At 35.4% G+C, this 16,113-nt stretch overlaps 3 protein-coding genes across 4 annotated transcripts; 1 reads left to right on the plus strand and 2 right to left on the minus strand.

Annotated features, from left to right (window-relative positions):
• Nucleotides 1-3,902: 3,902 nt before the first annotated feature.
• On the plus strand, nucleotides 3,903-6,496 carry LOC125221711 (chitinase-like protein 1). Its single transcript, XM_048123920.1, has 4 exons — nucleotides 3,903-4,050; nucleotides 4,122-4,527; nucleotides 5,575-5,734; nucleotides 5,909-6,496. Exons 2-4 carry the CDS (start codon nucleotides 4,137-4,139, stop codon nucleotides 6,318-6,320), a joined length of 963 nt encoding a protein of 320 aa, XP_047979877.1. The 5' UTR covers nucleotides 3,903-4,050; nucleotides 4,122-4,136; the 3' UTR covers nucleotides 6,321-6,496.
• A 32-nt stretch (nucleotides 6,497-6,528) lies between these two features.
• On the minus strand, nucleotides 6,529-8,157 carry LOC125221712 (probable intracellular pathogenesis-related protein T1). Its single transcript, XM_048123921.1, has one exon. The coding sequence runs from the start codon at nucleotides 8,102-8,104 to the stop codon at nucleotides 7,784-7,786; it is 321 nt and encodes a 106-aa protein (XP_047979878.1). The 5' UTR covers nucleotides 8,105-8,157; the 3' UTR covers nucleotides 6,529-7,783.
• A 3,109-nt stretch (nucleotides 8,158-11,266) lies between these two features.
• On the minus strand, nucleotides 11,267-14,228 carry LOC125218453. Of its 2 annotated transcripts, none has more exons than XM_048120124.1 (4): nucleotides 13,455-14,228; nucleotides 12,443-12,680; nucleotides 12,149-12,173; nucleotides 11,267-11,875 (listed from the first exon to the last, which is right to left on the minus strand). In XM_048120124.1, the coding sequence occupies exons 1-4, from the start codon at nucleotides 14,185-14,187 to the stop codon at nucleotides 11,384-11,386; spliced, it is 1,488 nt and encodes a 495-aa protein (XP_047976081.1). In that variant the 5' UTR covers nucleotides 14,188-14,228; the 3' UTR covers nucleotides 11,267-11,383. The 2 variants fall into 2 exon arrangements, with proteins under 2 accessions (XP_047976081.1, XP_047976080.1); XM_048120123.1 differs by having other exon boundaries at nucleotides 12,005-12,173; nucleotides 13,455-14,225.
• Between the last annotated feature and the right edge of the window lie 1,885 nt (nucleotides 14,229-16,113).

The following is a 16,113-nucleotide window of genomic DNA, read 5'->3' on the forward strand; positions in this document are numbered from 1 at the left end:
TGTTTTCGGACACTTGAGGAAATTAAGCATATTGCTAATGTAGATGCCGAACCACGTTTTTGGAAAGTTTTAAATAAATTTTCATCATTCTTTTTGTTGTTTTTTTTCTCTGTTCTTGCTTATAATATTTTTTTTCTAAATTTGTAGCAGTAATAGTTTTTATTTGATATCCAATAACTAATCAACATTTATGTACATGCTTTAATAAATAATTTTTTTCTATATTTGAACTCCCAATAAGATTGAGTCATAGTTTGCAAACGCATTGATTGCAAGTAGCAATGGTTCAAATAGAGAGTCTCAATAAAATACTGGTGAAGATACCACGTGGTACTTTTAATAAATTCATCCATTTATTAATATCTTTTATATTCATTGTGATTTTTTTTTCTATTGGGTTGTTTATCTCCCTATTTATGAATTATTCTTCGAATTCTTAATCTATTTTCGTTTCATTTTATATTACTTTTTACAACACATTAATCATATACTGCATATCATCTTATATACAACTTTTATCATTGTTGCACATAACTAAACAATACTAAACACTTCTAACAACGTACACTATTTGAACAATTTTTTTTTCTTTTTATATAAAGTGATAGCTAAGTAAACAAAATAAGTCAAACATAAGTAAATTACAACCCCTATGATAACGAAAAAATGATGTATGCATACTAATTAAAATAAAATTATATTCTCCATACCCAAATTTCTATTGAGTGACAGTAAATTTGGAGTGAGAAGAATAGAACTAATGTCAAAATTTCTATTTCGTGAGAGTAAACTTGGAGTCGGATTGATACAGGAACAATCATCATCCATTTGACCAAAACCAATTTGTCTAACACTTCTCTTCATCTTGGAGTAGTGTAGGAAAAGCTTCTCCTTCCATAACATGATCAAAACGTCACCATTCTTGTAAACTTTAATAGGCTGAAGATAATCGGATCTATATTCACCATATATACTATAATCCTTGATAGGAATATGAGTATGCAACTTCCTCCAACATTTATATTCCTCAAACAACCAGATATTGACACAAGCATTACACTCTTTAATAAAATACAAGCAATCCCCCAAAGCATGCAACTTCCCATATCTTATTTCCGAAGGTGGAGAAAAAGTGCTAAAACATTCCGTTTCAACATCAAAACAACATATATAAGACATCCCATTATTTGAAACCAACCAATGAAGATTTCCATTAACAAATGCACCAACGGGGCCGTGCAGGCAGGGATCAAAGGAAAGGCTAGTGGCTTCAACGCTTCTCCAAGAAGCTCCTTTTTCAAGAGTGTATACGTAACATCCGTATTTAGGGTTAAGATAAATAACCTTATGTTGCCCGCTAATTTTGCTCACTCCAAATCCATAAGAATCTCCCCTAGGGCTAGTGTGAGGCCCACGAAGCTCGACAAATTCACGGGTGATCGGATTACATACATAAAGATGAGCACGGTAAGGATTTTTTAGAAGAAGCAAGCCGTTGGCGCAACCTTGTATTGTTGATGCTCGGGGAAAATCAAACTTGGTGATTGTATCCAGCTTGTGCTTGGGTTTGGGATTTTCTTCCAATTTGAAAACAGTGAACTGATTTGAATTTGTAGACACCGGCATCGAGACGACTACGGCAGGAGCGGATTTAGAAAGATGGGACTTGAGAAAATTGGTACTCTCAATTTGACTGAGCCATGGTTTGCAGACGCATTTGCAAGCTGCAATGGTTCGAAGAGAGAGTCTCAACAGGATATCGGTGAAGATTTCTGATGATAGGTATCTAAACAAATCTTGCTTCATTTTTTGATGGAGATAGAAGCATATCAGAATTCCTCTCTCTTCAATCAATGACCTATATATAGGGATTTATGAGCTAATTTAGGAATTCCTATCATGACCAGGTCACCGTCTCCTAATAATCGGAATATCTAACAAAATTGGAAACCCTTGTATCCAAAAATATCATGATTAAGATAAGCTAAAAAAAACACAGATAACAAAAAATATTTATATCAAAAACAAAAACCTCGTTTCTCTAATTCAAAATGAGAATTTCGAAAACAGATAGTATTAATTGAAGCGTATAGATGTGCGAACTCATTATTGTAAAGACAGATTAGAGAGGAGATTACCTTCGAGCAATGGAGGGATTATGGTGTATTAATTAAAATACTAGATCATTAATGTTAGCAAACTCAGTTATAGTTATATGTATTCTACTTATAATTGGCCCCTCGGCCTCGGCCCCGGCCCAACAATTTTAGAAAATATTGGTATTTTAATAATTTCATATATTTATTGATATTCTTTGTATTTTTCAATAGGAGATTACCTTCGATCAAGAGAGAACAACTGAATTTTGGGGAAGAGAGAATAATAAATGCTGTATAACAATATATAATCCAGAATTTTCAAAAATTTAGTTATATTTATTTAGTGGTAATTGGGACGATAAAGTATTAATTATTTTATGTGTATTTATACCTAAATATTATTTTTTATTATAGTCCGACCCTTAATAATATCTTCTTTCTTTAATTATGAGACTATTTTCTATTAACAATATTTCAAGCAATTTACTTTTTTTATTTTATTAATTGTATATTAAAATCCATACTATTTCTAAAATTTCCAGTATTTTGTAACGACGAAGTGAAATCTTATTTACAATCTATTCTATATTATCAGTGCGTCAGTGCCCACCACTAAACATGATTAAAAATAGGGGTGACAAATCGTACGTGTTGTGTCGTTATCGTGTCGACACGATAACGATACGACACGATAACAACACACACGAACACGACCCATTAAGAAAACTCAAAACACGAACACGAACACGACCCGCTACTCTTAAACACGAACACGACACGAATACGACACGAACCCATTAACGACACAAACCACTTCGGGTCAACACGACACGATAACAACAAATATATGACATGATACAATAACGACATTATAATAATATTATAATATATAAATATTATTTCTTGTATTAAATTTTAAAATAAATAAATAAATAAAAATATTATAATATATTAATATTATTTCTTAACGTGTAACACGAACATGACACGATAAGGACATGAATTCAATAAGCCACAATATTATTTCGCAACGTGTAACACGAACATGACACGATAAGGACATGAATCCAATAAGCCACACATACCCATTAATTTTGTGCAGATTCGTGTCATATCAAAAAATTATCCGCCCTAATTAAAAACACTACTAATGATTCCAAAAAATTGTATAGCACGGATTGAATTCTGAAAAAATAGTGAACTTGAAATGAAATAAAGGGAGTAATAAATTTGTCGGCAACATATATAACTACATGGCATTTCGTCTCTTCAATGCCGCAAACTGGACAATAAAATTGTGGATATTTTTTCAAAGCTTAAATTGTGCCTTAAATCTTTATAGTGACTACGACAATTTAAAAGAGAAAATCTTTTAAAAAATCCTTATATTTTCTGACAATTGCAATCAAATTGTTTGTATTAGTTCTCCTTTTACCTGGTTAGTTGAATAATTGCAGTATTTTTTATTTGTTCTAAAGTAATCAAGTCGTCTTTTTAGCTTTTTAAATTTTTTTTTTAATACTCTTTCTGTTTCAATTGATATGAAATATTTGATTTTTGATATAATATTTTATGCAATACAATTAAGTTATGAGTTAATGAAATTGAGAATAAAATAAAAGAATTAAAAAATAGAAATATTAATTTTTTTTTTAGCTACTTTATTAAATCTTTTAAATTTGGCGTGGTAAATGACGGTGTCGGTGGGCACTGGGCAGAAATAGCGAGATGGATGGGTCCCACACTCGCAACTCAATAGACAGGCTGTGTCGACTTTCAAGTTCAATTCCCCAAAATCTCATCACAACCGTTGATTTTGCTCGTTGATATAATAGGTGAAGCTGAAACAAAAAAAAGCTTAGTTAGTTGTCGGTTGCCTTTCCGCTCGCTCATCTTCTCTGTCACACTAAATAAATCTTAAATTTTCCTTGCATTCTGAAATTAACCGTGTGTAAGTAGTAGTTTAATCTCTAAATCCACGCTGCAATCTTGTACAAAATCAATTTCTGACATTTATTGCAGCAATTAAGCCGAAAAATGGAGGCTAGGAGCGGCGAATTCGCGAAGATTGGATTGGCATTGTGCGTGATGGCAATTGCGGCGTGTTTGGCGGGCGCGGCCGACAAAGAAATCAAGGTGAAGACCGTGAAGGGGGAGAAGGTTTGCGACCAAGGATGGGAGTGCAAGGGTTGGTCCAAATACTGCTGCAATCACACCATTTCCGACTTATTCCAGACCTACCAGTTCGAGAATCTCTTCTCCAAGAGGAATTCGCCCGTCGCCAACGCCGTCGGCTTCTGGGACTACCGCTCCTTCATCCTCGCCGCCTCCACCTTCGAGCACCTCGGATTCGGCACCACCGGCGGCAAGCTCATGCAGATGAAGGAGATCGCCGCCTTCCTCGGCCACGTCGGCTGCAAAACTTCTTGTCAGTTTCTCTTACTACTTCTCTTTGACTTTTTTTTTACTATTTTTAATTAATTGCTCTCACTTCTAATCTTGTTATGTTTTGTTGGCGTTGACATGATTACTTGTGATTTAAGATCATGATTAATATTATCTCTTGCGTTTATATCTTAGTCCATCTCCATAGGAACCGATCGGTTCACAAGATTATATCAAATTATGATTAGTTCATCATAGCCAACTACATCCAACGAAAATAATCTCACAACTTAATCCTTGATTATATTTTGGTATTGTTTTATCTAGAAAACCGTACGCCGTCTTAATCTTAGATGGATAATTATTGGTAATTAATCATAGTCACCCACTCCAACTAAAATAATCCCACAACTTAATCCTAGATAGATAATCGAGTCATGCCGACTGAACAACACCTATATGTCAAGATTAGATTGTATCTATGACTAATTTAATCCTAGACAAATCTTATAGTGACTGGTCCTATACTGTATCTCACTGTTAGCTTATCACGAACCAAATGCCACCTAAATCGTGCCCTATAATTTTTTGATTAGTTTGTGGATGTCTTAATTCTTTTTTTTTTTTTTGTATGTTTTGGTGATTGTAATGCTGTTTATGTCTATAATTGGTATGAATTTGGTTGTTTACTGTCAAATAGTAATATCCATAAGCTGCCAGGAAATTAGTCTTTCTGTAGTAGCTAACTTCCATATGTTTGGCATGATTGATGATTGACAGATTAAGTTATTTATAATATGATTGTTGTGCATTTTATAGCCCTTGAAATTAGTCGTTACCGGCTCATGCATTCTGTTTAATCTGTTAAAACCGTGCAGAGTCCTAACCTCCTTATTTTGGAAGAATGTTGCTTTATGTTGCGATTATTACTTACTAATGTAGTCTGTCATATTTAATCCTGAGATATAATCTTGCAAACCGAACAGCCCTTTTCTTGCTATATCGGATGCAACTTTGAATTAAACGTATATAAGGTGAACCATTTGTCTTGCTTCCTTGTAGCAGACTGATCAGTGTGAGAATGATGCAGGTGGTTATGGAGTGGCTACGGGTGGACCGCTAGCATGGGGTCTATGCTACAACAAAGAAATGAGTCCCAGCCAAAAATATTGTGATGAATTCTACAAATACGAGTATCCATGCGCTCCTGGAGCAGAATACTACGGCCGTGGAGCTATTCCAATCTATTGGTACTTTTTGTCTTTCTCTTCGAGCTATTTTCATACTTCTCCCGATTAAAACCTACCGATCTTTTGGTTAACCTTGCTCTGCTATGAATAACCTTATAGTAGACTTCATCGATTTTTATGTCATATGCTATGAGTCTGCTAGGATCGTGTAAAATAATTGTGATATCGTTCCAGGAACTACAACTATGGAGCGATTGGTAAAGGTATAAATCAGGATTTGTTGAACCATCCGGAATACGTTGAACAAAATGCGACCATTGCCTTCCAGGCTGCAATCTACAGGTGGATGACGCCCGTGAAAAGGAAACAGCCATCTGCTCACGATGTCTTTGTTGGGAACTGGAAACCCACCAAGAACGACACGTTGGCAAGACGAGCTCCTGGATTTGGAAGCACCATGAATCTTTTGTACGGTGAGCTCACTTGCGGGCAGGGTGACATTGATCCCATGAACAACATCATCTCTCACTACCTCTATTATCTCGACTTGTTGGGCGTTGGTCGAGAGGAAGCAGGACCCCATGAAGTGCTCTCCTGCGCTGAACAGCTTCCGTTCAATCCCTCTACCACCAAATCATCGTCTTGACGAAGCCTTCATTTCCTATCTCAGTCCCTCTCATATAAGAGATTTGTGTGAATACTGAATTTGTAATATGTCAATTGCTTTTGCTTGTATGCAGGTTTTGTGAATTCAAATTTGTTGTGTTGCTAGTATATTGCTATTAAGGTGTAATATTTTATACACTAATATACTTTCCTCAATTAATAGTAGTAAGTGTGAAATGGAAGAGGGCTTGCAACTTTGGAATATAGAGTATGACGATAGAAAAAACATTACAATACATCAAATGCAAACTTTTAATCAAATTCAATACATTCACTCAGAAAACCAGCACTGAGACTTGTTATTGGATGATTATTGAGAATGGTTCTAGTAGTCAGGATTGGCTTGAACATATGCCTCAATGGCCTTGAACATAGCCATGGCTTTTTCTTACCCTTCCTTTATCTTCTCCTCATTAATCCCGACCTCGCCTTTGGTGTTGTAAATGCTTCTGTTCTTGCAGATGCATCCTCCGTCTTCCGTTGGGACGATCTTGATATTGTAGGGATCAGATCTCTTTATTGATTGGATTCTGAGATGGCTAATCTCAGAAGTTACAAGCCAAGTACAAGACAATCTATTACAAGATTACAAGGAGACTGACTAAGTTGCTATTACAAGTCAGAACCCAAATCAGAGACCCTAGCTAACATCAGATCCTTGACCGGATCTGGAATCCAAGCTATTACTGATTAGGGAACCCTACACACTTGAAATACACAAGTCAGCAACACAAGAAAGTGAACCTTGCGGATCTAAACTGAAATAGCAACAAAAGTTCAGAAGATTTAGGATATGGATCAGGTCGCACACACGACTTCACAGGTCCAAGGACCTTCTTAATCTTCACCAACAAGTCTCAAGGGAACACCGCGAAGTAACCAAACCCTAACCCTAGGGATACTCCAACTGCTACAACACAGAGACTATCTCAGTTGCAAGGATCTCACCGCAACCTCCACACACTGCTACGCACCACAAGAACTCTCAAAGAACCTCCAATCTCACACGAATCCAACAGAGAAGTTGGACAAACCCTAGATCTGAGAAGGAACGCTTAAGCACTCACTTCACACAGAGTCTAACCGAGGAGTCTCTCTAAAACCGAGAAACCACGGTGGAAACAGAAGATCGGAGTAGATAACCGGCGAACGGCGCCGAAATCTAGAGAGAGAAGAGAGAAGCAGGAGCAGTCTACAAGAGAGAGAGAGAGAGATCTGGAACGAGTGAGACAGAATGAGATGAGTCGCAAGACTCATAACAAACACAACCTAAATCCAACAGCCAGCACTCACGATCCTTGTGAGATAGCCACATGGCAGCCATCGGAGTATCCTTCTTAAGTTATCGGGCCAAAACCAATATGGGTCACCAATAAACACTTGGGCCTATGAATTAAATCAGCCCAGCCGAATTAAATCAAGCCCAATCACAATTAGAGTCCATTATACTTCACAGATATGATAAGTGATGGATTCAAGGACACCTGCAAGAGCGTCGCCATCGACGATGCTGTAGGTGTGTGTCAAGTTCTCCTTGTCAATGGCCTCCACGCGGTGCTTAGCGCTCTTAAACTGACTCCCTTCACCGAAATGAATGATCTTCACGGTGCCAGCACCACCATCTCCTTCCACGATCTCCACGTTCTTGATGGCCTGAGGCATGATCTTTGGAATGAGAATGTCGGCGTCGAGCACCATGGCTTTGAACATCTTTGCAGCTGCCACTGACGAAGGAATCTCGATATCATATGTGATGGCAACCATATTGATTATTTTTTAGCTTGAAAGTAAGAGAAATAGATGGAAAATCAATGAAGTATTTGCTTTGAAATGTGATGAATGTGGGAAGCAGAGGTGCTATTTATAGTGTAAAAGTGGTGATGAAATTGTATTATTTAGGTGCAACTATCATGTGATTGAGAATAATTAAGGATATTGGTGAATAGTTAGCACCTCTCTGCGGACTCTTGTTTTAAACTGGAGGATTAATCTTTGCATCCCTCTATCTTTTATTCTTCCTTCCCCAAGGAGTATGAACTATGAGTTCGGCATGAGTTTTACTGCATTATTGACAAAGTAAGAGGTAGATAGATAGAGAAAGTTTATTAAGTATTATTAGTGGATAATGAGTCCCACCTCATTAGAGAGAAGAAAGTTTCCAAAATTAGAATGTTCATATCCTTTTTGGACGGACGAAAAAAGAAATAGTGCATACTTTCGGGAAAGGAGGGAGTATAACAAAGCTTGATTTCTTAACTAGCCGATTAATTTTACATTTTTGTGAAAAATAAATACAAAGTAGATAGGCTAAAATGAGCTGAGTAAATCAGAATAAAATGTAACGCAATTATCATATACTACTAAAATTTAGACTGGTCAATTTAGGAAGGCCAACCTCTAACCCCAAAAGAATGGGCTCACACTTTGTTAAGTCATGCATTTCACATTTGCAATAGAAATATAAATAAGTTAGAAGTAGACAAATCACACGACTTTGACAGAAATCCATGCAAAAACGAATATATTACCTACCATTATCAATACCATATATAGCCAAGTTCCGTTAATTTAATCTAAGGAATATGTAGCAAACAATAATTTATGTAACAATTAAAATGCATCCAGATTTTTTTAATTTTTTTTTTCATATGCGAAACAGACTGAATGAACAACGAAATACAAATTATATTGTCGGTGACGAGTAGGAACACAATTTGAAACTAAAAAGTTGACTTCTTTAAAACAATTTTGCGACTCCGATGTCCCATCGTCGTCGTCGTCGTCATCGTCATCGTCATCATCAGTTTGTAAAAGAGTAGTTAGAACATCCACATTTCTGTCTCAATATAGTCTCATCTTTTAACTATTCATGGGTCTCACTGCACTTTTTACCTCATATCTTAACAAAGAGACAACATCTGTATCTCTTCATTTCTTAATCATCTCATCCCTTAACTATTCATTCAATTTCATTTTTTATTTTTATTTCCAACAAATTCAATTAATATTTCATTGAAATATTAAATTAATACTAATAATTTAAAAATTATTAAAACCACGAAAATTACAACATCCGAAAATACGAAAAATATATAATTGAAATCCTAATAATATTTTGAGATGAAAAGTGTAGGGTGTTTGAGTGAGAATAGATAGTTTTTTTATAGTGGATAATTTGTGGGAATGAGTTGATATTTATAGAAGTGATTGGGGGCTTAAAAAGAATAAGAAAAAAAAAAGTAAAATATTGGAAAAAAAACGGCTATAAACGGCTAGTATTTTTTGGGGCATTTTTTTTCCTTTTTTCGGAATTTAAAAAAAAAATTTAAAAAAATATATTTTCAACGGATATAAACGACGCCCACTCTCAGGCCGGCGAGTGGGCTTCACGGCCGCACGGGAGCTCGCCACGTAGCCAACGCGCGTGGCGAGCCAACTTGCCAACATGCTCTCAGCGGAGGGATACGAGACGAGATGGAGTGGCCGCATCGCTGGCTCGATGTTGTCTCGTCTCGCCGAGACTAGACCGAGCTAGCAACGAGCCATCGCTGTGGATGCCCTTAGGGCATTCAAAACGTGGATCTCAAGTCATGTTCGAGGGCGGGTTGGGGGCAGACGTAAACGTGCTCTTTTTGTGCATGATGTCAAAAAGCATTTAGAGTTATGCAAGCATCAAAACCCTGAGTTGTGCTTGGTTTTGGGAGATACTCACCGACGTCATGTTTGCGTGTTTTATTATGCATAACATTGTCATTGAAGATGAAGACGAATAACCATCAACGCTTCAAGCTCCTCTTATGAAACCAATACAATTGGGCACACCAAATAAAGCTTCAAATTATATTATGCATTTTACCGCTACCAATAAAATGTTTAGGATTTCAATAATGTAATTTTTTTATTTTAAATAAAATATAATTTTCAAATTTAATGAATTTTGTATTTTATTTAAGATTAAAGTACAATTTTGATCTCTTACATTTGCCCTAAAAAAAATTTTGGTCTCATACATTAAGTTTGTGATCTTTTAGTCCCTAACATATTGTTTTGTTGCATTTTGGTTCCAAACAACTAAACAAGGTCGCAAACTTAATGTATGAGACCCGAAAAGAATTTTATGAAAAATGCATCGGACCAAAATTATTCTTTAGTCCTAGATTATAATTAAGTTATTAAATTGATCAAACATTTTGATCGTTAATTTTAACAGAAAATGGTTATTCTGGACCAAAACAATAGGTTTGGAACCAAAAGATACCAAAACAATATGTTAGAGACCAAAATGTCACAAACTTTATATATGAGACCAAAAAGAATTTTAGGGCAAATGTAAGGGACAAAAATTGGGTCGCAAACTTAATGTATGAGACCCGAAAAGAATTTTATGGAAAATGCACCAGACCAAAGTTATACTTTAGTCCTAGGTTATAATTAAATTATTAAATTGGTCAAACATTTTGATCGTCAATTTAAACATAAAATGGTTATTCTGGACCAAAACAATATTTTTGGGACCAAAAGGTACGAAAACAATATGTTAGGGACCAGTCACAAATTTAATATATGGGACCAAAATCTTTTTTAGGAAAAATATAAGGGACAAAAATTGGACTTTAGTCTTTATTTAAATAAGAATAATTAGTTATGAATAAAAGAAATATAAAAGAATTAAATATATTAAGGGAAGTAAGAAGGGTTGTGGCCTGTGGGTGTTATTTATTAAATAAAAATGTGATAAAAAAATCTTGTGCAAGGCTATGAATGCAGTAGTTAAGAAATGAATGTAAGAGATGAGTTGTAGATATCTAGAGACAAAATTACTATAAAAGGCTAAGGATATCAAGATTCATATGAGCTTTTCTTCATCATACTTCTCTAAGTCGAGATTTCTTTGTATAGTAATATGCCTAAGTTCAACACGAATAATAAAGTGAATGGGCAGTGAGCTTGCATCTTCATAATCCACGTCTAGATAGTGATAACAAAAGCAATATATGCATCCATCCATCTAAGAAGCAAACATTGTGAGAGGCAAAAACTCATTCATTCTCGCTCTAGCTGTCCAAAATACTTGCCTGTTATCGTGACAAGGATGTTGAGAGCAATAACTTCATCGTCTACCTCTGTTTTCGCAGCTCGCAAGCTTGCACACTTTCGCAGTAATGAACGAAGGGCTGCACTTGTGTCGGCGTGGAGGGGGCAATCTAGTGCTACACAAAGAGCAAACAACCATAAACTATCCTTGTATGCTAACATGTCTACATTCAACACAGAGTTCACTCGTTTCTTCAGTAGAGAAGTTCGAGCGGCAGAATCCATCTTCAGAATTGCAGAGAGGGTGGGGAGATCAATGGAGCTTTGAGGAGAAGATGGGCTGGAATTGGCATCACTAGTCTCCGAGATGCAAGAACCATCTATAAATTCTAAGCTGACATATTTCTCAGAGGTGTTATCACTCTCAACCATCTGATTCAAAAATTCCTCTTTCGCTGATGTTTCTGCACTGGGGTCTTCAAGGTCTAGCCGCGCAAAAGCCTGAGACAAATAGTTTATTCCATTTATGTCCATGAAAACATCGATAACAAGTAAAACTTAGCTGCTACAAGATACACGAAAACATAGTTCTAAGATATGCTAGATGAAAGCGAGGGTTGCAATATTAACCTCTCTCAGCTGTGAAAAATCAGAAAGAAAACTGTCTTCCCACTGTTTGAGAGGCAACAATTTCTCGGGGCACTTGATAACATCGGGAATTTGAGGCATATACACACTCTGTTCTTTGACTTTATTGACCTTTACAACTTTTACCTTGGGAATTCTAGCAGCCTCCCACCTACAAAACAAGTCATGCACTTCTGAGTTCAGAACTGCAGCAACTAAATAAATTGGCCAATGCAGAAAATTTAACAGATCATATGAACATCCTCATAATCATAACATGCACACAAATTGATAGGTTGGCTGATATTTTTTAAAGGTTTTCAAAACGGTAGATAAGCAAAAGCAACACCAGCATCGGATAGGAAAGTTCAAGGTTCTTACATGTATTAATCACAAACGAACAAAAGAAATAAACATGAATAACAAAGACAAAACTGGTACCTTACACGCCTAAGATATTCAAGTCCATCCAGCGGAGGGCCAGAGTCAAAGTCAGGTTCTCCTGTGACAGAAAAGGCAGGTCTCTGAATACTGTACTCTTCATCACTATCATCATCTTCGCAATAGTCTTCTTCCACTGCCGATGACCCTCTTTCATCGCTAACAGGAGGAAAAGAGGAAGGATCTAACTCGTTCAAGTTATCAAGGTGATCACCTTCAACTTTTGGGCACACTTCACCTGAACAATGTATGTTAACCCATTAGTTAATCCTTCAAATAACTAATAAAGACAATGCAACCCAAAACACAAATTAATGGCCTGAAATTCAAGAAGAAAAGTTTGCACATGTAGGCAAGAACAACTCAACTTCCTAAAACTAACTTCCTATTCCTTATAAGGAGCTAAACTATTGTATAATTTGTATGTGCAGGAGGTGAAATGAAATCCAAATGATATATGAACCAATAAATTATATTCCCTTCGTTCTTGAAAAGTATGAACTTTCTAATTTTGGAATAGTTAAACAACACATTACCCCTACACATCATTTTATTTACAACTTATACCATTACACGACACTACTAATGATGTGGAGGCCACTCTCAACTAACACTACTTACACTCTCTTTTATCTCTTTTACTTTACCAATTATACATTAAAACTCGGTTTGAACCAATGTTCATACTTTTCAGGACGAAGGGCGTAAATGTTTAAGAAAAATATATCTATATTAATAAAACAAGGCATTAACAAATCCTACACACCATTCTTAAACAAGGTTTTAACGAATCCTACACAACATTCTTCAATGCACAAATATAATCATATGTTTTCCTTTCCCAAATGCAGCCGTCACACCCGTGCACATGGAAAAAACTAACCCATCAAATTGACACAACCACAGAAAGACATTCACAAGATAAAAGGAAATACAAAATCAGATTTCCCGCCACAAGCCCTAACATTTACAAAACTTATACACAAACGAAGAAGAATTAAGAAGTAAATACCCAAATTAGCATATTTCTGAAACTGAGGGCGAGGATCAAAGTCGAACCCTGGGATGCTATCTTTCTCACGAGCAGTATCCGATTTGAGCAGTCCATCGTACTCATCCACCACCGCCGGACCAAGCCTGCAATAAATCTCAAACCACTTCTTCTTTTGTTCATCAATCATATCAAACCTCAGAGCCTCCAACTCCCCTCTCGAATACACCAACCCCTTCTTTTCCCTCCTTTCAACAGGATAACAGTTCATCAACCCCGAATTGTTTCTCCTACACTTTCCCCCCCTTCGTCTAGGCTTCTTCTCCTTGACCTGTTGCTGCTTCCAATTCCTCTTACCGCCATTCTCATCGTTGTTAATAAGTTCAGTGTGGTCGATCGTCGGAACTTCTTCACTCGCGCATTTCGTCGAACAGTTAACCTGCACTTCTTCTCGCTCTTTTTCCTCGATTCTCGCCGCACCAATCTCTGCGATGGTTGATAAGACGGCTTCATGTGCACCGGACGCCTGGACGGCGTCGCTGTGGATACTTTCTTCAACGGGAATTGAAGCGCTGATGATTGTAGAATTATTGGCTTCCTCGGTGAAATTGCCTGAACAGTTGGAAGATTGAAGAGTGCTGAGGCTGTGAGGCGTCGATTCCACCGGAGTATCGAAGAAACTACGGTGAACTGCGGCGGCGGCGCGGCCGTCTAGATTCAACGAATTCGCCACGAGTGTAGATTGTGCTGACATCGGAAAATAGTTATACTTTGCGCTATGCAAAATCCGTATATATAATGAATCAGAACAAATTTTAGTGGAATTTCAAATTTATAACTATTGCCTTTCACAGATAAAAAATTAAAAGTAAAATCACTACTTAATACTACTACCCGGGTGAACTACCCGGGTAATAGTCCCTGGGGCCTGAACTTTACGTTTTGCCCGTCAATGATTTCTGAATTTATAAATTATCATGGATAATTCTTGAACTAAAGTGTAATCACAATCATGGTATTTTTTTCACTATTCATCATAATTTTATACCAAAAAATGCCTCCAAAACATAGCGAGCATTTTTTGAATTTTCATAAAAATGAAATATCTAGATACTGGATATAGGGCTGATAATTTTTGGCGCGACACGATAACCCAACATGAATCCCCACCAAATTAAAGGGTTTGGGTCAAAGCTTATTGGGTTCGTGTCTTTATCGGGTCGACCTGTTAAGAACACGAAAATTTCGTGTCGGATTCGTGTTACCCGTTAAGAAATACTATTATAATATTATTAATTTTTATTTGTTGGATTTTGTTGCTATGAATATATTGATGTTATTGCTCACCATATAATATTGTGTAATCAGATTTTTGGTTTTTAATTGGACTTTTAATTATCAAATTCAAGGTTTTGCAAGTTTTGTTAATCAAGAGAAGTTGTTATTAGGTTATAAACGTGTTATCAGGTCGTGTTGTTATAGTTTCGTGTCGTGTACATGTTGTTATCATGTCGTGTTGACCCAAACGATTTGTGTTTTTAATGTATTCGTTTCAGGTTCGTGTCGTGTTCGGGTTTAGGGGTAGCAGGTCGGGTTCGTGTTCGGGTTTGGGGTGTTCTTAACAGATCGTGTTCGTGTTTGTCCTTATTGGGTCGTGTCATTAACAGGTTGACCCGATAACTACCCAACACGCACGATTTGCCACCCCTAACTGGATATGATATTTTCTCTATATCTCTCTAATATTTGGTATAATATTTTCTTATAGCTTGTGTCAGAAATGATATTTTTTATTTCACTTTTTCAATCATTTTATGACAAATCTTTTTTCTCTCTTTCTCTTAAACTTTTAAAAAGTAAACAATAAAAATAAAAAGTACTAAAAATTCTTAAATATATTAATTGTAAAAATAACTTATAAATTTAATTTTAATTGTGATTCAATTATTTTTAATATTAAAAATTAAAAATTATTAAATTATTAAATCACAGTTAAAATTATAATATTAAATTTTTTATTTTGATTTTGGTTATGATTCAATTATTTTTTATTATTAAGATATTTTAATTTTTTATATTAAAAAATAATTGAATCACAATTAAAATTAAATTTAACTTCAAATTAGTTTTATAAATAATATATTTTTTAAAAAAATTTCATTGAATTTCTTATTTTAAATTTTTAAAGGAGCTAGTTTATATATAATCGTTAAAAAACATAGTCAACGTAAAATGTCGGGGAAATCGATCGTCATTTCGTCATAACAAGTTTTAATACTTCATCTGTTACTTTAAATGGTGGACGAATTGATTACTTCCTTAACAAGCAATTATACATAATTACCTATTTTCTATGATAAATGGATGATATATTTTTAATAACATAAAAATCAGAGCTTTTAAATAAAATATAACAATATTGTATGATATATTTACATATCCAATTAGCTGGAGATTTAATTTTTATTCGCATTCAAATAACTCAAGATAAAACGCAATGTAAATAAAAAAATAAATGAACTAAAGAAATAGATTTTATAAAAACAAGGAGAGCTTTAAAATTGAATTTTGCTATATTTTTCAATACGATATATTTACACATTTATTCTTAGATTCCAAAGATAACTATTTGTATTTTAAATTAATTTTTTATATAAATATGATACAAAAATAAAAGTAA

The sequence above is a fragment of the Salvia hispanica genome, chromosome 4 (assembly GCF_023119035.1).
Source record: "Salvia hispanica cultivar TCC Black 2014 chromosome 4, UniMelb_Shisp_WGS_1.0, whole genome shotgun sequence".
NCBI classification, from domain to species: Eukaryota; Viridiplantae; Streptophyta; class Magnoliopsida; order Lamiales; family Lamiaceae; genus Salvia; species Salvia hispanica.

Coding starts and splice junctions, on each gene's coding strand:
- LOC125221711 (XM_048123920.1), top strand. CDS start 4,137: ATGGAGGCTAGGAGCGGCGAATTCGCGAAGATTGGATTGGCATTGTGC. Junction 4,528..5,574: donor CGTCGGCTGCAAAACTTCTT/GTCAGTTTCTCT, acceptor AGAATGATGCAG/GTGGTTATGGAGTGGCTACG. Junction 5,735..5,908: donor GGAGCTATTCCAATCTATTG/GTACTTTTTGTC, acceptor ATATCGTTCCAG/GAACTACAACTATGGAGCGA.
- LOC125221712 (XM_048123921.1), bottom strand. CDS start 8,104: ATGGTTGCCATCACATATGATATCGAGATTCCTTCGTCAGTGGCAGCT.
- LOC125218453 (XM_048120123.1), bottom strand. CDS start 14,187: ATGTCAGCACAATCTACACTCGTGGCGAATTCGTTGAATCTAGACGGC. Junction 12,174..12,442: donor GAATATCTTAGGCGTGTAAG/GTACCAGTTTTG, acceptor CTTGTTTTGTAG/GTGGGAGGCTGCTAGAATTC. Junction 11,876..12,004: donor ATTTTTCACAGCTGAGAGAG/GTTAATATTGCA, acceptor TATTTGTCTCAG/GCTTTTGCGCGGCTAGACCT.